We start from the raw sequence: 22,177 nt of genomic DNA, 5'->3' as shown, positions 1-22,177 counted from the left end.
CCCCCTTGAGAACTAACTCTGTGTAGCTGTGTGACTCTGGAGAAGTCTCTTCACCTTCCAAAGCCTCAGTTTCCTCATTAAAAAACGGGGATGATAATTTCTGTTGTGAGTCTATACTTGATGATGGGTTTAAGGACAATTTGTAAATAGGAAAGAACTGAGCAATTTCTAAGCATTGTCATTACCAGAATGGACTGTGGCAGCAGGGTGCCAGCTGGCCACTGTGCCCAAACTCCTACAGGAAGTGGACAAGCCGACAGCTTCCCAACGTGGGGAGTGGTACCCGCGGTGAGACCTGAGATAAGTTTCAGTGGCTCGTGGACCTGCGATTACATAGCATTGGCTCACATAGTGAGGAAGTGTGTTCCCTTTCAACTTTATCTAATCCAAGGTTGTCCCAGGGAGAAAGTATCAGTGTAGTGCTATGTGTCTTTACCACTTCCCCATGCTTGCTGCTCTCCCCTTCTTAACAAAGAGATCTTAACCGCTGTCTTAACTGGTAGCTCCATGTAGCTAAAATTTAATAAATAGTTTTGTTAATGCTATAGTTATTTTAATGTCATTTTCTAGTTATTAAAAGTGCTATTGGTGCCTGACCAGGTGGTGGCACAGTGGATAGAATGTTGGACTGGGACGCAGAGGACCCAGGTTTGAAACCCCAAGGTTGCTGGCTTGAGCACTGGTTCATCAACTTGAGCATGGGCTCACCAGCTTGAGCGTGGGGTCACTGGCTTGAGCGTGGGATCACAGACATGACCCTATGGTTGCTGGCTTGAATCCCAAGGTCGCTGGCTTGAGCCCAAGGTCGCTGGCTAGACAAGGGGTCACTCATTCTGCTGTAGCCTCCCGGTCAAGGCACATATGAGAAAGCAATCAATGAACAACTAAGGTGCCACAACGAAGAATTGATGTTTCTTATCTCTCTCCCTTCCTGTCTGTCTGTTCCTATCTGTCCCTTTCTCTGTCTCTGTCACACACACACACACACACACACACACACACACACACACACAAAATGCTATTGGCTTTCTGTTTATAGTATTAACACAAAGTTTCTAGTTAAAATAAATGCTTTCAAGTTAAAAGTGTAAATTTGAAGAAAATAGTAATGGGTACTTCAGGAGTATGTAGATTTGGCAGATATCACTGAGGGGGCACATAATGTTATGTCCATAATGCAAAATTGGGACATGTTGTGGGGGGGACAGAGATGTGGACCAATGGACTAGATAACCTTGAAGGTCCCTTCCACCCACCTGGAGAACGGGGCGGGGGAGGTTCTCCTCACAGTGCTGGCATGAGCCCCTCTCCTCCCTGTGCTCTGGCTTGGCTGTATTTCAGAGAATCCTGCCATGCCTGTACCTGCGGACAGGAGAATTTGTGTCACTGTTCCTTCAGCCTGCTGGGGGCTCTTGGAGTTGGGCTGTCTAGATGGGGGTAGGATGTCTTCTTGTCTCTGAGTCAGGCCTTGGGCACTCCTGGGGGAACAGGAGGCTTCACAGTTCTCCCGGTCTCCATGCACAACGCAGGTCTCAGGGCCTCCCCGCGGCCTGGAGTCCCAGGGAGCGCTAAGGCTGTCCCTCGAGCCTCATGCCCAGGAGCCCAAGGACAGAGAAGCCAGGGGGTTTGGGGTCCCAATGGTCCCCTTTCACCTGCTTCCCCATTTGCCACCTCTCTGTGCTGCTGTCTGCTCTGCTTTGGGGAATTGGGCATCGACCCCTGGAGGCTTCAGAGGACATAGTATTTACCCACAGGGCCCCAGAGCTGCCTGTCCCTGCCCCAGTCCCCTGTTATTCTTTACCTGTATTCATTCTATTTGTACTTCCCTAGGAATAAATATTTTTGAGCACTTTATGCCAGATGTTGGACTCGGGCGGGGGGACCTGGGTAGTGTGGGACAAGTACTTGTATATCCAAGGTGAGTGCCTGAGTGTCTCTGTGAAGGTATATTGTATGTGCATGTGTACGTGTGTGAGAGTTTAAGTTTGTATGTATATGTGCGTGTGATGTGTGTGTGTCTGTGGTGAATGTAGCTCTGGATAACATGTCTGGAGGTCTGAGAGCCTTTCGTGTTTGTGTGCACACATGCTTGTGTGGGCTGTGTGATGTCTGTGCTAAAGGCATCTTTGCGTCTGAGTTTCTCTGTGAGGGTTTTGTGCAGTGTGTGTGGCAGGGTGTCTCGTGCCTGTGTGCGTTGTGCATGTGGGTCTGTGGTGATTGCGTCTCTAGGTAGTGTGTCTGTGATGCACATGGGGTGTGTGTGTGTGAGTCTAGGTAACTTGCTTGCTGGGTGTGGTGTGTGCCTGTTGTTCTGTGTATGGCGTCGTCTTTGTATAAGGCGTGTCTGGTGATGTGATGTGTCTGAGTAGCTGCGGGAAGGTGCGTGCTGTGCACGCGGGTCTTTGTGCGGCGGAAAGGCCGGGCTGGGCGGGCAGAGGTGCTGGGGCATGTGGAGTGCACTGACGCGGTGTCTGGGCTGGGGCTGTGCTGAGTTGCTGTGAAGGGTCCCCAGAGCTGGTGGCAGGCTCAGGCGGCGCCTTCCGGCTTGGCGTGGAGCTGGAAACCCGAGCCCCTCTCTCCATGAAATATTGATCAGGCCTAGCGGCGCCCTGGGGGGAAAAAAAGGCAAAGAAAGAAAAAGAAAAAAGAAAGAAAGAAAGGAAAAGGCCTGGCAGGCAGGGAGCAGGCCGTGGCCAACCGCTGTCCTTGGTGCTGCTGTGTCTCCCCCGACGGAGGGCATCGGCCCTCAGGCTGGGGCGGGCCTGGGAGAGGGAGAGATTTCCTGTGCTCCAGCAGCACCCTCAGCGGGGCTTCTGCCTCCAGGATGAGCTAGCCTGTTCCTACCACCTGTCTGTCAGTTCCACCACCTCATCTAGGTAGAACAAGGACCAAATGGGTATTTTGTTGTGAACCAGTATTCCGCAGTGCTAGGGTGACCTCACAGCTGGATTGGCCTGGAATAGTCCTAGTTTATACCTGTTGTCCTTGTGTGGTTGTTAGTAATGTCGCTTGCTCACTCTCAAAAGAGTCCCAATGGACATACATTATGTGTCCCCCAGCAAAAAGCTTTGTTCCAAAGACCTCTCCCCAACCTTCTCTGCTCTGCTCCACCACCCCAGGGGGCAGGGTTCTGTAGCGTGTGAGTGTGCAACTGCCTTGTGTTTATGTTTTGGTGGATGAATTGGCCTTCCTGTACTTGGACTCCTGTCCTTGGGCTGAGCTAGAACAAGGGCTTGGGACCCCCAGGACCCTTAGAATCCTGCTGCAACCTAAACCCTCCCCAGGGGATCTAAGCCCCTATACATTCAATACATTCAAGCTGTGCTCATTTTCAGACCTGGACTTCCCCTGCCGAAGAGAGAGTCAGGGTGGGCAGACCTTGGTCTTGGTGTCTATGGTAGTAGGGTCTCCAGGTCAGCCCTCTGTGTACTCATGGCATTTTCTCTGACTTCTCCCACATTTTGTGAGGGAGAGAGAGAAAGAGACAAACAGAGACAGAGAGACAGACAGGAAGGTAGAGAAATGAGAAACATTAACTCATAGTTGTGGCACCTTAGTTGTTCACTGATTGCCCCTTATATATGCCTTGACAGGGGGCTCCAGCCAAGCCAGTGACCCCTTGCTCAAGCTGGCAACCTTGGGGTTTCGAACCTGTGTCCTCAGCATCCCAGGTCTACACTCTCTCTACTGCACCACCACCTGGTCAGGCTGACTTCTCTCACTTTTAACCACTGATTCTCCACCCTTCAGTGGATTGCATTTTCCTCCTCCCCCTAATTGTGGGTCTTACCTCTTGCCCTTCCCTCACTCTGTACTCTTCGCTGGGCATTCTCCTTCCTTTCCATACCCCCCGTTTCCCTCTGGGGAACACACCCAAATCCTGCCTACTCACATTGCTCTTCTGAGCTCCACTGAATCTGCTTACCTGCCCAATGACTCCATGTGGGAGTTGCAGTATTATCTCAGACTTATCATATCTAAAATGGGAACTCATCTTCCCCTTAAGCCAACTTTTCCCTCTGGGACCTCAGGCTCTGCTGATGACACTTCTCAGCCCCTACCCTTCCTGTAAATCACTTTGGATTCTGGGGGTTTTTTTGTTTGTTTTTTTGGTTTTATTTCCCTCTCCCCAACCTTGTCCCATCACTGACTCTGTGCAGCCCTCCCAGTCCTCCCATGACTCCTGGCCACCTTTCCCTCTCCACCTGTACTATGTGAAGCAGTGCCGCCCTTCTTACCTGCCTTCGGACTGCTCTTCCCGCTGTCAGGCTTTCTTCTGATTTTGCCGTCAGTGTCAGATTAATCTGTAAAACATTGCATCTAAGTCATGAGATTCCACTCCCTTCAGGATTAAAGCCAAGCCTCGTAGCCCTCATTCGAAGCCCTTTGTTGGATGTCCCCAGCCTACTTTTCCAGTTGTACTTACCTCCTGCTCCAGCTGCACTGTTCTAGTCACCAGGCTCTGAACAGGGAGTGTTCTCTCAGACCTTCCCAGGTAGTTTCCACCTCTTTCCTGCCACCTCTATCTCTCCAAATCCCCCCTCTCTCTTGAGGTGCTCTGTAATGCCTTTCCCCGTGAAGCTTCCTCTGGTCTCCCCATCCTGAAGAGGTCACTCCTTATACAGAACAACCAGAGTACTTATCTTTATCTCTCCATGCCTCAAGTGGTTCATGGACCAGCAGCATGAGAGCTTGTAAGCAATGCAGAATCTCAGGCTCCACCTGGGACCCGTGGAATCAGACTCTGCATTTCAACAACATGCCCATGTGATTCGTGTGCATATTTAAGTTTGAGAAGCACTGGGTGATCTACGTATTGAGGGCAGGAGATTGCTTTTGTTGGGGAGTGGTCTCCAGCCAGGGCTGGTGGTATTCTCAAGTGCCATGTCTAGCAACCCCTGACAAGTGACAGGTGCCACATCTGGCCAGATCCGATGAGCTTGAGAGGCACTGTTTAGTAGAGATGGCCAAGAAGCATGCATACACACTCTGCCTGGGCCCTTCCCACTTGTAGTCTATGTCCCACAAGGCCCCAGAGCTCAAACTCTGTAAATCCAACTCTGGAAAGCACTCGAGCAACACAAGGAATCGATTAATCAATAACAAAGCAGTTATCAAGCATATTGCAGAACTTTTCCCTCTTCACAAAAAATACAGTGGTAAAAAATGTCTGTTACTCTAATGTATGTTTTGCAAAGAAAAATATGTATTTAGTTCTTTCTTATGATAACATTAATACAGTTTCTAAAGAGGTAACTTTAGAAAACACAATATGCCTCATGAAGAAAATTAAAATGACTTACCATTCTACTATCCAGCTGTAAATATTGTTAATTGCATAGTTAGTTTAGATCACCATACATTCATCAAATATTTACGGAGCCCTACTATGTGCCAGACCGGTGCCAGGTACTGGGGAGTCAGGGTGGAGAAGACAGATGGCTCCTGTTTCCAAGCAGCTGACAGCCAGGAGGTGGGGTGTGGGAGACAGGCACTGAACAAGTTAGGAATGGCAGTGTCTTCATTTCCCAGGGCTGCTGTAACAAAGTACGATGACTAGATGGCTTAAACAATATAACTTTATTTTCTCACAGTTCTGGAGACTAGAAGTCCAGCATCAAGATGTTGGCAAGGTTGGTTCCTTCTGAGATCTCTGAGGGAGACCCTGTCCTATAAGTCTCTCCTGGATTCTGGTGACAGCTGGCAGTCTTTGGTGTCCCTTGGCTAGTTGCTGCACCACTCGAATCTCTGCCTCTATCGTCACATGGCATCTCCTTATGTGTTTCTGTCTTTACATGGCCAGCTTGTTATAAGGACATCAGTCATATTGGATTAAGAACCCACTTGAGCCCTGGCCGGTTGGCTCAGCGGTAGAGCGTCGGCCTAGCGTGCGGAGGACCCAGGTTCGATTCCCGGCCAGGGCACACAGGAGAAGCGCCCATTTGCTTCTCCACCCCTCCGCCGCGCCTTCCTCTCTGTCTCTCTCTTCCCCTCCCGCAGCCAAGGCTCCATTGGAGCAAAGATGGCCCGGGTGCTGGGGATGGCTCTGTGGCCTCTGCCTCAGGCGCTAGAGTGGCTCTGGTTGCAACATGGCGACGCCCAGGATGGGCAGAGCATCGCCCCCTGGTGGGCAGAGCGTCGCCCCATGGTGGGCGTGCCGGGTGGATCCCGGTCGGGCGCATGCGGGAGTCTGTCTGACTGTCTCTCCCTGTTTCCAGCTTCAGAAAAATGCAAAAAAAAAAAAAAAAAAAAAAAAAAAAGAACCACTTGACTCCAGAATGACCTCAACTTAACTCATTGTATCTGCAATGACCTTATTCTGTGGTCATATTCTGAGATACTAGGGTTAGGACCTCAGCTTATCTTTTGTGTGGGGACAAAATTCAACCCATAACTGGCAGGGACAGTACCGAGTCTGGGGGAACATGACATGGGACTAACCTCATCTGGGAAGACTCTCCTGAGAAATGACATTCAAACTGGGCCTGAGTGATGCGTAGGGACCAGCCAGGCAAAGGTGGTTTCACAGACACGGGGGCCTCCAAACGTGAGGGTGGAGGCCGGCTGGAGAAGAGCACTCAGGCTGACAGTTGACAAAGTGGCACTTTTGAGGAGTGAACAGAAGGCCAGTGTGACTGGAATACAGAGGAGTGGCAGGAGCAGGGCGAGCTGTGTCACTTGGCGTGGGGGCCGTGGTGAGGGTTTTGCTCTCTCCTGAAGGCATCAGGGAGCCACAGGAGCCAGTCACGCAGGAGTGATTCATTCTGCTTTGTGAGCTGTCTCCTCACCAGACTGAGCTGCCTGAGGGCTGTGACGCTCCTCTGGGACCCCAGTTCTGAGGAAAGACGCATGGCCACGTCTTCAGAAGCTGAGAGGAGACCCTTGGAAGCCCTGTCCCAGAATGAAGGCATAGCCTTGCCCCGGCAGCCCTTAGTCTGAGGAGGACGGACAAGCCCTGCCCATAGGAACCTTGTTCTGAACAGGACACAGGGCTCGCCTAGCCCTGGGTCTGCCTCACCCATGTATGTCTTGAGTCCTTGGAGTCTGGGGACACAGGTTTGGGCCTGGCCACCCACCCCCTGCCCTGCCATGAGGACTGTGTCTGAGGATGTGTCCAGGGTAAGCATATGATCCATACAGGTCCCTGAGGCCAGAGCCCCCAATGCTGGGGGAGACGAGGGGCTGGGTCTTGCAGGGGCCATCTCCTCAGTGCCCTGCTCTCCTCAGAGGATGTCTAGATGTTGCCTTCCTATGCAGGACCCAGCCTATCTGATGCTCAACCCATCCCTGACACACTCTCAGAAGGCCACTCCTTACTGTGTGTGATGGGAGAAGGCGCCTGTGCCCAGAGCTGCCTGTCTGCCCTTGCCTGAGCTGGGTGGGCCACGCTGGGTGGAGGAGAAGTGGGTCAGCTCGGTAGCCATGGTGACAGCAGCTGCTCCCTGCCAGCCTTCTCATCTTCTCACCACAAACCTCACCGATGAGCTCTTTTGTCCAGCTTGCTGGGATGGGGGCCAAGAGAGTGAGATTGGGGACTACAGCGTGTATGAGTGTTGTGTTTATGTGTGTGTATATGTGTTCATGCTCACACAGTTGCCTGCTCAGAGCTGGTTTGTGTGCCTTGGCCAAGGGAACCCACAAATTCCAGATGAGACACTTCCCCGGTTCCCTGTCCACTGAAGGGACGGGCCTCTTACTGCCTCTTTGGGCTGGACAGGGCCAAAAATGGGTGTGTGGAGGTGTGAGTGTGTGTGGGTGTGTGAAGGTCTGTGGCTCACACTGTCACTGCTGTGTACCTTTGTGTGGCTGAATATCTTAAAGGTTTGTATGCATATCTGAGTATGCATGTGATTGTGTCTTTAAGTGTATATCATCTTTGTGGGTCTGTGGTGTGTGATCACACATTTGAAATTCTGTGCCTTGTGTGTGAATGTGTGTGTGAGCCTGGTTTGGGGGAGATAAAGTTTGTCCAAGCAGGAGAGGAGCTGGCATAGTGTTCCCCGCCCAGGCTGGGTGTGCTCCTTCAGCCCACCCCACCTCTTCCGCCACACAGCAGCCCTGTCGCAAACCAGGATGTCCCTGAGGGGGAAAAGGAAATCTTAGAAACAACTTCTCTCACCTTCTGGGGATGCAAGCACTGACCTCTGACTTGGGCACATAGTGGCATGGGGGCTGTGGTGGGCATCCCTGGTCCTGGATCAGGCTTGGGGCAGGAGTCTCAAATTCCAGGCCCAGCAACCAGTGAGGGGTTAGGAGCTGAGATGCTGGCGGAGAGCAGAACCTCTTAGGGCAGCACCCACCCCAACAGGGAGCTGCAGGGACCCAATTCCCACACTTACCCTGGGCTCTGGATAGAAAGCTCCCAGAGCTGGGTGGACGGTGTCCCTGTTGGTCTCTGAGCCTTCTCATGAGGTGGTTGCACCTGGTATGTAATCCAGCAATAAGCACTAATACCTGTATAGTTCTTTACCATTTTCCAAGGCACCATTATGAAGAGTAATAATGTAACTGTCCGAGCATTTAGCATGTACCAACCCTTATTTTGTAATATTTCATGTACAAATCCTAATGCTGTTGTTATTCCCACTTTAGAGATGAAGAATAGTAGGCTCAGGGGTTTGTTAAGGACATTTCCCTGTGTCATACAGCTTATAAGTGGAAGCCCTGGAGGACAGATGTCTTCTCTAGCCCCTCCTCTAAGCTCTCTTCTTTCCTTCCAGAGTCTTATCACATCACATCCTCCTGGGAGCACCCTGATTGCCTTCACTTCCTCTCTTGAAAACTAGTGTCCTGAAGAAGTTAAAGGAAGCCTTGTGTCAATGCCCTAGGGGAGTGCAGTTGGGAGGGGCGCCGCCCCTGTGATGTGGAACACCACGCTCAGATTCCTCAGCTCGGTGAGTCTGGGTTTTCTTCCAGGTGAGAGGTAAGGAAGAAGCACTTGACAAGTGATGTAGAATCTGAGTTGGGAGACTAGGGTTGGAGCTCTGATTTTTGTCACCAACTTCCTCTGTGACCCTGGTGTGTCTCCCATTCTGGGCCTTGATTTCCTACTCTGCACAATGAAAGGCTTAGGCTGGAATAGGGATGGCAGATCAGTTTTAACTTCTTCTGAGCTGGTTCTTATCAGTTGGTTCTGGAGCAGTGTTGAGGGATTTTGAGGTTAAACCTGCCTCAATGGGAAAAAGATAGATTAATGATGTCTGCTGTGGGTGGAGGATGGGGAGAGGTGGTACGAGCCTCAGTTATTTGCCATTCCTTTCAGCCTAATAGCCCACTGTTCTGTGATTCCTTGGTCTTTTCTGTTGAAGGGTTCACTTATGTGGCTATGTTCACCTTGGAAGCTCTCATTGACTCTCAAGAAAAAAACTCATATCTGGTTAGACACATGGTCAAAGGGACCAAGGGGCCCAGGGTGGCTTGGCAGAGCCCTGAGACCCGCTGTTGTCAGGATTCAGTAGGGCATTTGGGGAGCCCTTAGCGTACTGAGACCTCAGGGTAGAGGCCAAACATCAAGGGCCAAAAGAAAACAAGGCTTGCTCCTTAGGTAACCTGGAAGGTTCTATGGCCATGTAGCTTTGGCGGGAGTCAGGACAGCAGCCAGGCCTTCAGCTTTCTCCCCTAGAGCCACCATGGCGAACCTTTTTATAAAAACCGCCCACTTTTGCAGTGCTGGTCAACCTGGTCCCTCCCGCCCACTAGTGGGCTTTCCAGTTTTCAAGGTGGGCCAATCGCGGTGCTGATGGTTGCTCCACTACAGCACATCATGAAAACTGGACCGCCCACTAGTGGGCAGGAGGGACCAGGTTGACCAGCACTGCAAAAGTGGGCGGTTTTTTTATTTGTTTGTTTGTTTTTCTGAAGCTGGAAACGGGGAGAGACAGTCAGACAGACTCCTGCATGCGCCGGACCGGGATCCACCCGGCACGCCCACCAGGGGCGATACTCTGCCCACCAGGGGGCGATGCTCTGCCCCTCCAGGGCATCGCTCTGCTGCGTCCAGAGCCACTCTAGCGCCTGGGGCAGAGGCCAAGGAGCCATCCCCAGTGCCCGGGCCATCCCCGCTCCAATGGAGCCCTGGCTGCGGGAGGGGAAGAGAGAGACAGAGAGGAAGGAGGGGGGGGTGGAGAAGCAAATGGGCGCTTCTCCTATGTGCCCTGGCCGGGAATCGAACCCGGGTCCCCTGCACACCAGGCCAACTCTCTACCGCTGAGCCAACCGGCCAGGGCCAGTGGGCGGTTTTTAATAAAAAAGGTTCGCTATCACGGCCCTAGGGTAAATGTACACTGTGGTTGTAGATGCTGCTGTAGCCATAGGGCAGGGTCAGCAGGAAAAACATGACAGTGAGGTCCCTGTGACCCAGTGACATCAGGGCAGAGTTCTCTTCCTTTGGATGCCCCAAACCCATCCAGGAAAGAGATAGCTCTGCTTAGGGTGGGAAATTATTGAAGTGATTTTTGTGGAAAGGCTGTCATTCATCTAGTGATCTTTTTTTTGTGTGTGTATTTTTCTGAAGTTGGAAACGGTGAGGCAGACAGACTCCTGCATGTGCCCGACCGGGATCCACCTGGCATGCCCACCAGGGGGCGATGCTTTGCCCATCTGGGGCGTTGCTCTGTTGCAACCAGAGCCACTCTAGTGCCTGAGGCAGAGGCCACAGAGCCATCCTCAGCGCCTAGGCCAACTTTGCTCTAATGGAGCCTTGGCTGCGGGAGGGGAAGAGAGAGACAGAGAGGAAGGAGAGGGGGAGGGGTGGAGAAGCAGACGGGTGCTTCTCCTGTGTGCCCTGGCTGGGAATCAAACCCGGGACTCCTGCATGCCAGGCCGACGCTCTACCACTGAGCCAACCGGCCAGGGCCATCTAGCGATCTTTTAGAACCACCAGAATGCGAGGTGCTGTGTTCTGTGGCCCCTCTCCACCTGCTGTGCCTTTCCTGTCCCTATGATCTGATGGCTCAGAGGTTGCTATGCAGTAGGACTTCCCTCCTCAGAGGGCCAGTGGCCGGCTCTGTGTCTCTGTCATGTCTAGAGCCCCAGTTCTGAGCCTGCCACTGCGTGTGTGGTCAAAGACTGCTATCTCAGGCACAGGGGCTTTTAGAGATCACCTAATCCAAACCCTTTGTTTTACACACACATGAGGAAATGAAGGTCCAGAGAAGGTACCACAGGGGATCTGTATGCATTCTAATCCTACCTCCTGATTCTTCACCCTCCCAGACTGCCTACCCAGTACTCCCATACTGGCAGTCAGGCCCTATGACCTTGGGTCCAGTGCTTTGGGTCTGGCTTCTCCTGTCCCCTTGGGGGTGGCAGGCCTGGCCAGCCTCTCCCGTGCACTCATCAGTTCTCCAGGCCCCTGGGTGGTGAAAGATGACAAAGTGGCTCTGGATGGCACAGAGTCCTGGATGTCAAACCATCTGCTTGTCGGTGCCATTCATTATTCATGAGGAAATATGAGTCCCTGGGTTGGCAGGGTCAGGAATTTTGTCCCTTACCCCCTTGCCTTCCCGTTCCCTGGGAGTGGTATTCTCGAGCTCCCTGTAGGCTGGCTGCTCTGGGCAGTTTTCTCAAAGAGCCCAGAGACTCAGGGCAAAGCCTGAGCAGGAGGGATGCACCCACATCTTTGGGTAGGTTCTGGGTTGAAGGGGCAGGGGCTGCAGAGTGCGTTTGTCTCTGTGGAAACAGGAGACCTGGCTCAAGAGCAGATCTCACCACTTCTTAGCCGAGTAGGATGGGCTGGGCCCTGACATCTCTAGACTCCGTTTTCTCATCTGCGACATGGAAATAGCTACACCTGACAGAAATTCTTCCAAAAGTAAGTTAGGCTTACGCTACAGCAGATTCAAAGTATCAGATAGGCGCCCTCCCACCATCCACCAAAGGACCATGCAGGTGCCCCAAAAACATACCAACTGGCACTAGAATTGGAAAGTAAAGAGAAGAGAACATCATAGGCCCAAGTCCAGGGGACTTTCCATTAGCTGTGAGGTTAATGGGGGATGGATGGAGAAACACAATCCGGGGCTCTGCACACATCACAGGGTGAGTGAGAACAGTTCCAACAGCCACAGAGAAGGCAAGACATGGCTTTGACTCATCGCCACTGTCAGCCTTAATTCACCAGCCCTCAGGAGCCACGCCGACCAGAAGACTAGGTGCCCATTTTTGGCCGTCTAGGGACTGTCTTCCTTGTTAGCTGGAGGGGTGTCTTCCCTTTCCTACCTCTACTTTTCCACCCCTATCTTTGTTCTTTTGGAAAGTTGGTTTTTTTCAGGGTGACAGGCCTGAAGGCAGAGGATCAAGCAAAGTGCCCTTGAGCCCTGGGGTGGGGAGCCACCCTGGGAAAAACACAGTGCACCAGGACAGAGCCAGGAAGGGCGCAGGCAGAGCATGCTAGAGCAGCTTTCTCTCCGATACTTGGCCTGAGTGGTGGACTTTTGGTAAGTTGTAGGGCTGATAGCCAGAGATCCCGCCTCCTACAACCCAGCCGTAGATGCCTGCCCCTCCCCGAGTGGCTCCCAGTGCCCTCGGTCCTCTTCCCTACCACTCCTCCGAACCATCACTAAATATTTAATTGCGTAGTTAGTTGTTTACTGTCTGTCTATCCTCCTGGACTGAAGGCTATAGGAGGGCAGGATGAAGTTGGCCTGGCTCACTACTGTATCTTAGGCACTCAATACAGGCCTTGGAATTTTAGGAGTTTAAATATTTGTTGAATGCAGCTAATGAAGAGAATCTACTTGTATACTTTGGAAAGAAATTTAGCAATTTATTTCAAGAATCAAAAAAATGTTTATACTTTTGATATTAGTTAGGATGATTTTGGATATAACAGAGAATTCTGATTCAAACTGGCTTAAGCAAAGGAAAATACATTATCACATATGACGGGAAGGCCAGAGAAAGGCAAGCTTCAGGGCAGCGCAGCCCTTTCTGCCTCTGTTCTGTGCTGCCCTCAGCAACACGGCTTCATCCCTCCCTAGTAAGCCTAGGGCCCTCCCTAGGGGGAAGAAGAGAATAAGGGGGGGAGAGAAAGAGATAGAGAGAGGAGCATTCCACTTCTTTTGTAAGCATGGAATCCGAATCTTCCCCTGTAAGTCAGATTGGGCCAGCCAGGAATTACCAAGGTAAATGACACTCACCGACTAGCTTAAACTAATCAGGGCAGGGCAGTGCTGGACATAACCACTGTTTTGTCAGGTAGCAGGGAGAGAGGATGAGTATTGGGGAAGCTACCAGCAGTGTCCACACCCCTTTAAACCAATCACTCCATCTCTGGGCATCAATCCTAAGGTAATAAGCAGATAAAATCTGTGTAGAAAGATGTTTACTGCAGAGTTGTTTAAAAGATGGGCGGGAGGGAGAGAGATGGAGAGACAGAGAGAGAGAAAAAGTTAGACCTGATCTGAGAAGTAACCTTATTGAAATATTTGAATTAATTATGCTACCTCCATACAATGGACTATTATAGTGGCATCGAAACATTTATACAAAGTGTAAATGACATTGGGAAATGCTTTTAATATAATGTTAAATGAAAAATGTCAGGATATAAAATTGTATTTGCAGTCTGAGTTCAATTATTTTAAAAATGCATAGGAAAGAGATTGGGAGGAAATAGGTTTAAAATGCTTCAGCGGCTGCCTCTCCGCGGTGCAATTAAGAGTGACTTTGCCTGCATCTTTCCATGTCTCTGTGCCACCCCTTCCAGCAGGAGGCACTCTTCCACAGCCACACAGGCCAGGGCCAGTTTCGTTCTCCCTGTTCTCAGTATTGGCTGGGAAATAACAATCGCTAACACTTAGTGATGCTGTTCTAGGCACTTCCATGTGCACTGATTTAATCCCTACAACAGTCCCATGGGGTAAGTGCTTGCATTTCTTGTTTTGCTGAAGTCCACTGAAACTCCAGGCAGTTTGGTCACAGGTCATGCAGCTAGTGTGCAGAGGCCTTAGGAATTCAAGAATGGGCCATTTGATCCACCGCCTCTGCCTTTATCTCCAAACTCAGTCACCTGCCAGGGTAGCCATGTGCTGACAAGAATAGTTTAATTTAGGCCCTGGCTGGTTGGCTCAGTGGTAGAGCGTCGGCCTGGCGTGCGGGGGACCTGGGTTCGATTCCCGGCCAGGGCACATAGGAGAAGCGCCCATTTGCTTCTCCACCCCCACCCCCTCCTTCCTCTCTGTCTCTCTCTTCCCCTCCCGCAGCCAAGGCTCCATTGGAGCAAAGATGGCCCGGGTGCTGGGGATGGCTCCTTGGCCTCTGCCCCAGGCGCTAGAGTGGCTCTGGTCGCAACAGAGCAACGCCCCGGAGGGGCAGAGCATCGCCCCCTGGTGGGCAGAGCGTCGCCCCTGGTGGGCGTGCCAGGTGGATCCCGGTCGGGCGCATGCGAGAGTCTGTCTGACTGTCTCTCCCCGTTTCCAGCTTCAGAAAAATACAAAAAAAAAAAAAAAAAGAATAGTTTAATTTACTGAGCCAGACTCCGTGCATACTCTTGAATCCTCACAACCTCAGAGAGGCCAAGTGACTTGCCCAAGCCCACACAGCTAAGAAGTGGAGGCTGCAGTAGAGCGGCCCTGGGGTCTAACATGGGATCCTTTTGTCTCTTCATCTCCCCCACAGAGTTGCCTGAGGCCCTGCCGCCCCTCAGACCATGTTTAACGGAGAGCCAGGTCCGGCCCCAGCCGCAGGCTCCAGGAATGTGGTTCGGAGCTCCAGCATCAGCGGTGAAATCTGTGGGTCCCAGCAGGCTGGGGGCGGGACCGGGACCGGGACCACCACTGCCAAGAAGCGGCGCAGCAGCCTCGGCGCCAAGATGGTAGCCATTGTGGGGCTGACCCAGTGGAGCAAGAGCACACTTCAGCTCCCCCAGCCTGGTGAGCGGGAGTGGGGCACCGAGGGCCGGGGTGGGTCGCCTTACAGCCAGGGACTGTCCTCATGAATGTACGCACCCATACCCACAAGCACTTATGTAGCACTTACCTTATACCAGGTGCTATTCTGGGTCTAGTACATGTCCTGACTCAGTGAATCCCCACGTAACTCTATACAGCAACTACTGAAGCACAGGGAAGGGAAGTACGATGTCCCAAACTGCATAGCTAGTAGGTGGTGGCGCCTGCGTTCAAACCCCAGCAGTTGGGCTTCCGAGTTCATGCTCCTAACCATTGCACTCTGCTGCCTCCATGCACAAACTTACACATCATTCAACAATTGCTTACTAAACAGCCATCATGTTCCTGGTCCTGTGCTAAATGGCACATCTTCACAGATACACATCTACAAGATTCAGTCTCACCAGTAATCTCTGAGTTTCCTAACTCCAAAAAGCCACAGAAATGAAGTTACATAGTCATATGCATATAGCATAAAGTCACAAGAGAGACTCACACACAAAAATACACATGCCTTGCACATTTATATAAATAGTGTGCTCAGTTGCTTAGGCAGTCACTACCCTATTGCCAGGAAAGGGCAATATAGTCATTCACACGGTCTGTGGTCACAAATGAAGCCAATCAGGCAGTTCATACAAACAAAGTCCTCTGATAGAGACAGACCCAGCCTGACCAGGTGGTGGCGCAGTGGATAGAGCATAGGACTGGGATGCGGAAGGACCCAGGTTCGAGACCCCGAGGTCGCTAGCTTGAGCGCGGGCTCATCTGGCTTGAGCAAAGAACTCACCAGCTTGGACCCAAGGTCGCTGGCTCCAGCAGGGGCTTACTCGGTCTGCTGAAGGCCCACGGTCAAGGCACATGTGAGAAAGCAATCAATGAACAACTAAGAAGTCGCAACGTGCAACGAGAAACTGATGATTGATGCTTCTCATCTCTCTCCGTTCCTGTCTGTCTGTCCCTGTCTATCTCTGCCTCTGTAAAAAAAAAAAAAAGAGACAGACCCAGATCACAGACACACTGTCTCTCTCTCTCTCTCTCTCTCTCTCTCTTTCACACACACACACACACACACACACACACACACACACACACAATGACCCATGGTCACAGAAACATGTCACACGTGTATGCACATACCTCACACACATTATCAACTTACATTTCAGCAAATATACTTTCTCAGACATCTAGTTATAGAATCCTAGTTATGCTCAGCGGTGGGCAACCCACTGTATCACACACACTCACACCTGGACCCTACATCACAGAGGAGCCAGCCCTCCCCACCAGGACCTCCTCACTTTGTGGCAGCAGCCCAGACACCAGCTGGTTGTGTATTAAGATCTCTTCCTGCTTATTTTGCTCAGAGTAACAACTTCCCCAAGAAACCTTCAAATAGGCAGCTGGATGGGGGTGGTGAGGGGGCGAGGGTGCCGGAGGATCTGGGGAGAATGCTCATCAAGAGTCCCAGTTGGGGCTGAGGGTGGGGGACTTTTCCAGGCCTTAAAATAGCTTTTACAAAGCCCTGCACTGGAGCAAGTGGGATGGTCTTTTCCAGCATGCAAGCTGCAATGTGGGTTCTGGTTCATGGAAATGCTACATGAGAAGGGGGCTTGTGGTTATTGGTGCCCCAGGGCGGGCATGGCCTCTGTGAATATGCAGTGTAGGCCTGAAACGAGGGAGTCGGGAAGATGGGGACCTGGGGATCCAGGACCTGCGCTGGGACAGGACCAGGGGGCGGGGTTGAAGTTAGGGGACTGAAGTGATGATGGGACCCAAGGGCCTGGCTTGAGGAGACCAAGCCCTGCTGACCTTCAGCCGAGTTAGCTTCAGAGCCGAAGGCTTCCTGGTGCCCAAAGCGATTTGGAAGAACAGACTTTCAAAGCCAAGCCCGGGGCCCGAGTCACTGTAGGACGTTCCAGTCACATGCCTCACGTGTCCACCTACCCAGACCATCAGTCAGCAGGCAGGGATCAGAGCAGACCAAGGAGACCTCAGCCTCGAGGGAGATGGTGATGAGAGGGCTTCTGGACCACCTGTCTCTGTGCTACGCAAAGCACGGCTGAAGGCCCAAGGGCTGAGTCAGGGGAGTTACACAGATGCTCTTCTAACTGAAGGTCTCTGAATCCTCCAATCACCAAATGTCAGAGCAGGAAGGGCCCCTTGAGATCATCTTGTCCAATTTTACTGATGAAGCATCTGAGCCTGAAGAGGGGAAGGCACTTTCCTGAAACACAGCTTCAAGGTGGCCTTCGGAGCCACACGCCATTTACCAGCCAGGTGACTCAGGCGAGTTACTTCACCTCTCTGAGCTCACCACCTCATTTGTAGAATAAGGACAATAATCCAAACCTTGCAGAGTTGTCCAGGGGATTAAATGACACAGGAGATGCAAAGGCACCAGCCTTGTACATAGTAGACACGTGGTACATTGTTCTGTTATTATCATTACCCACAGTCAAACATTAGGGCCAAAAAATAAGTGAGATCTCTGGCCTTTGCAGCTCTGTCCCTTGCTTGTACCATACCCCCTCTCCCCTCTATAATTCCTTGTCCTCATTTTTTCTTCCAAGCCTTGAGGTGGCCAGGGTCCCAGCTTGGAACCCCATCCTGGGGAACAGTCCGGCTCCAAAGGGATGTATGGGGCTGACTCACCTTGGGAATCAGCCCTGGAAACTCCCTTCTGGGAAAAGATCCCAGCAGCGTGTTCCCTGTTGCCCCCAGGTGGGACGGCTCAGTTCCCTGAAGGGCTAGGCTATGTGGGTGGGGAACAACTCTTCTCCCGGACCCAGTCTTCTGGGCTCTGGGTCTGCCTTCCCAGGGGCCTCGTTCCTCCTAGTTTGTCCACACCCTGCATTGGCCCGAGCTCTGCCCATCCCATCCTCCTTGTTTCAAAGCCTGAACTACTACACCAGCCTTCCCCTAGTCCCCTTGCCTCCTGCCTAACCCTCTCAGTTTATTCCTCACATCGCCCTAGAGTGGCTTCCAAAACTTACCTTAAATTTTAGAGCACTCGGCCTGGCTCTCACTCCTCACAGGACCTTGGGAAAGTCACTTTCCCTTTGGGCCTGTTTCCTCTGAAAAATGGAGCTAAAAAGACTCTGACTCTCTCCCAGCTTTCTTCTAGATCTAATAATATCTTCGAAGTTACAGGAGCAGTGAAGGGGTGGGGTGAGAGAGCTTGGGGGTCACAGGACACAAGTGGGTTCTGGCCTTGCCTTAGACTGGGTCTACACAAGGCCACCTGGGCTGTCCCATCCCCTGCCCAAATGGAACTCTTTTCAGCACCAAGGACAGCATCCCCTCCCTCTGGTCTGGGCTCAGGGCTCAGGGCTCAGGGCTCAGGTAGTGGAGAGGGTTCAGCACCATTCCAGGAGCTGCCACCCAGAGTGCTGTTGGGAGCTGTAACTGCCTCTCCCTTGGATGTGGCTAGACAGATGAGATGGTTCCTGGAGTCTTTCAGTCTCCAGGGACCACAGAATTATTATTGTAAGCAACTTGGCCCAGTTCTCTGGAGAGAGAGGCTATATAATGTTACTCTCTAGATCAACAGGGTTCAGAGATTGGACAGCTGTGAAACAGTAGAGGAATTTTCTCTAAGGTTGCAAGAACCTTTCTCTCCACCCAGAAGACATGGAATTTAATCTCTGCTGAATCACATCTCAAACCAATGTGGAGTTGGTAGAGAAGAGTGAGAAGCAGCATGTCAGAAGGCTGGGAGTCAGCCTGGGCCTATGGATGCCTGGACCTCAGGCTCCCCCTCTGTGAAATGGCAGGGGCAGGGGGCTAGCCAAGGTGTCTCTAACATTTTAGGGTTCTGTGATTCCCGTACCAAGGGATCAGGCAGGTCCGATCACTCCAATGGGTCAAAGCCTTCCCAAGCTCTAGAAGAAGGTGTTGGGGTCACATGGAGGAGAGGCTGTGGCTTCAGCTCAGAAGGTGTGTTATGGAGGGATTGGAGGGTAGGGAGGGTAAAGTGCAGCTCCCACAGGCCTATCTGTCTTCTAACTTAGTTAGAGGGTGTTGGCAGTTAGGAGTCAGGGACAGGGTGAGTCCCTGGACACCCACCATATTGCCCAGCCCTCAGTGTGGGGTGGGTCACACACACATAGTGGATAGGTTCAACCGCAAGGGTTATGATGTGGACGTTACATTTATGTGGCAGATTATGTCATGTTTATGTATGATTAAGACCTGGTAGGACCATTTGTGACTCTTGTATGAACGTAAACATGACCTTGAATGTGAGATCACTGTCTTCATAAATGTGATTGTCAGCACTTGTGTGTGTTTGTGTATGCCTGCCAGTACAAAAGAAGTATGAATGAGCTAACATTACTGTGTGTGTAAGACAGAGAGAGACAGATTGATTCCTGGATAGTTAGCTATTCCAATATCCCAGAAGCTGGGATAGTTTCAAAGAAGATATTCCTCCTTACTACCTCCCACTTCCAGCCCCCCATCCCATCTGCTAGTGATGTGAAGCTAGCCCTTTTAGCCTTTCCAGGGGGACTTCCTGACAGATAAGTAGGACAAAGCAAGAGGAATAACCCCCACCGCTTCCCACTTCCTGGACCAGAGTCTTGAATATCCTCACCATTGGATATGGGTGGGAGAGGGGGTTGCCAGAGTAACCAGCTCCCCCTCCCCATTGCCTTTGGGGTGCTGCACTGCCTGCCCCACTTTGGCCTCTCCCCATCCCTATAGGCAACTTCATTCTTAATTTGCCTGGGTCTCTAACCAGCAATAGCAGATGGCTCCTTGGTACAGTCCCTATGTGAGCACCACTTCCCTCCCCATCAAGCTCCCTGAGCAGCCAAGCTTCAGCAGGGGAAGTCTCTGTAAACCCTCAACCCATCTTCTGTGCCCCTTGACCCCCCACCCCCACCCCAGGAGGAGAGGGTGTCTAGAGGACCACACAGCCATGCTGAGGAGGTTGCCATAGAAACCCAGGCAGGCTGGTGTGCTGCTAGGAGAGGCAAAGTGCCCCATGTTCCCTGCAAGGCTGAGCAGGGGGCAGAGTGAGGGCAGAGGGCCCTGTGAACAGGAGGCACGGAGACAGAGGGAGCTCTCACCGTGCAGCTTCTAGGGTTCTTCTACAGACCTCCCTCTCTCAAATCCAAAGTCAGCGTAAGCCAAACTAGCTGTCCCTCCCTGGTCTTGCTTCCGTAATCACCTCGTCATGTCTAGACCCACCTGAGAATGCATGTTAGTTTGAGAGTGGCCTCACATGGGGTTTTTATAGGGCCTGTGATGCTATCAGAGAGGTGGTTGTGAGGTCTGAGCGAGATAGGGTGCAGGAAGGAGAGCAAATCTGGGAATCCCACAAAAGGCAAACTTTCCAGAAAGGAAGCAGGGACACAACCTTTTGAAGCAAGGGCTGAAATTGAGCGGTGTAGCCATCAGGGGAGGCTGGCAAGGGTGAGGGTGAAGTCAACGGGTGCAGGGCAGGGACATTACCTGGTGACGCCACCTCCCCTAGCCCTACCATTCGACTCTGCCTCCAGCCATCTTTCTAGTCTGTTTTGTCTGTCACTGCCCTGAGCGGGGCCAGGGGTCAGGCTGTAAACGGCGCTGGAGGTCATCTCAGTAATACCCCCACTTCCTGTCACAGCCTTGCCCATCATGCCCCTCCTGAGAGGGTGACTTACCGGCAGTGATTTCAGAAAAGCCTCATCAGTGAGCTAACCTTGTACCTTTTTTGTGCTCTGGGGGACGGGGCCACAGAAGGGGCCACTAAGAAGCTGCGCAGCAACATCCGGCGGAGCACTGAGACGGGCATCGCCGTGGAAATGAGAAGCCGCATCACTCGCCAGGGCAGCCGGGAGTCCACCGACGGGAGCACCAACAGCAACAGCTCGGATGGCACGTGCGTGTAGCCCACCCTCCATGGCCTCTAGTCACACAGCCAGGGACAGGGCAGGAACATCTCCAGTTGGGTTTTCACCCCAGATGTCTGGGTTCCTCCGTATCCCTGCCTTCCTCCATTCCCCTCCCCTGGAGTCTGATGTCTGGGCCCCAGTCTTCCGATTGCTCCAGGCTGCTGTTCCCATCTGAACGCCCCACTGGTCCAGCAGTGCTTCTTCCCTTCTGTGTGTTTCATGCCTCCCGCCTCCCAGCACCTACATACTGCCCAGCTCCAAAGGAAAATGTGATTCAAAAATCCTTTAAATCTTAAATCATTGTTATGGTTCAACTAAACGGAGTTCTCATAAGTGGCCTTGCTTGGAGTTTAGGAGATGAGATTGGACTGGATTACAGTTTTTCAAACTGTGGGTGGTGACTCATAGGCAGGAGGTAAAATCAGTTTAGTGGGAGAAAACAAGCATTAGAAAAAGAAACAGAAATTCAATTGTATCCTATAGAGTAAGGATGAATTACCTTGTGAACTTCTGTTTTAGTTATTTTTTGTTTGTTTGTTTTTGTGGCAGAGACAGAGAAAGTCAGAGAGAGGGACAGATAAGGACAGACAGACAGGAAGGGAGAGAGATGAGAAACATCAATTCTTTGTTGCAGCTCCTTAGTTGTTCATTGATTGATTTCTCATATGTGCCTTGACGGGGGCGGGGGGGCACAGCCCATCCTAGTCTGATGCTCTATCCACTGTGCCACTGCCTGGTCAGGCTGTTTTAGTTTTTTAATGTATGGGTGCATATAGGTCTATGACATTAAGTGTATTTCTTATATTTGCATGTGGGTTACAGTAAAAAATTTGGAAGTCTCTCAGATCTCTTCTAAATTATGAAAGTATGGTTATACAACTAAGATGTTCTGATTTGACCTCATTAAGATGCAATGATTTCAGGATTCTTTTGCTCTATTATTTAAGATTCTGTGATCATGTATCTCCCTGCTATGCCTTCATCCATGAGTATGAGTAGCCACTAGCATTATTGTCTTACTGTGTGCAGGGTGTCACTGGGCACTTCAGATCAGTTCTTCTTATTCTGGGATCTACCAACCTCTATCAGACCAAAAACTGTCTCATTTAAACACAACAATCCTACACCCTGGCCGGTTGGCTCAGTGGTAGAGCGTCGGCCTGGCGTGCAGAAGTCCCAGGTTCGATTCCCGGCCAGGGCACATAGGAGAGGCGCCCATCTGCTTCTCCACCCCTCCCCCTCTCCTTCCTCTCTGTCTCTCTCTTCCCCTCCCGCAGCCGAGGCTCCATTGGAGCAAAGATGGCCCAGGCGCTGGGGATGGCTCCTTGGCCTCTACCCCAGGCGCTAGAGTGGCTCTGGTCGCAACAGAGCGACGCTCCGGAGGGGCAGAGCATCGCCCCC

The 22,177-nt window shown here is 51.7% G+C and overlaps 1 protein-coding gene across 1 annotated transcript in view; it reads left to right on the top strand.

Annotated features, from left to right (window-relative positions):
• The window catches only part of RIMS3 (regulating synaptic membrane exocytosis 3), a 41,500-nt gene that overhangs the window by 7,332 nt on the left and 11,991 nt on the right, over positions 1–22,177 (top strand). The window contains exons 2-4 of the mRNA XM_066375989.1: positions 8,721–8,894; positions 14,620–14,873; positions 20,622–20,763. Coding sequence (XP_066232086.1) covers positions 14,651–14,873; positions 20,622–20,763 — 365 coding nt within the window. The 5' untranslated portion in view covers positions 8,721–8,894; positions 14,620–14,650. The remainder of the gene's footprint in view (positions 1–8,720; positions 8,895–14,619; positions 14,874–20,621; positions 20,764–22,177) is intronic.

The sequence above is a fragment of the Saccopteryx leptura genome, chromosome 3 (genome assembly GCF_036850995.1).
Source record: "Saccopteryx leptura isolate mSacLep1 chromosome 3, mSacLep1_pri_phased_curated, whole genome shotgun sequence".
Taxonomy (NCBI): domain Eukaryota; kingdom Metazoa; phylum Chordata; class Mammalia; order Chiroptera; family Emballonuridae; genus Saccopteryx; species Saccopteryx leptura.
This window is presented reverse-complemented; position numbering and strand designations above follow the sequence as displayed.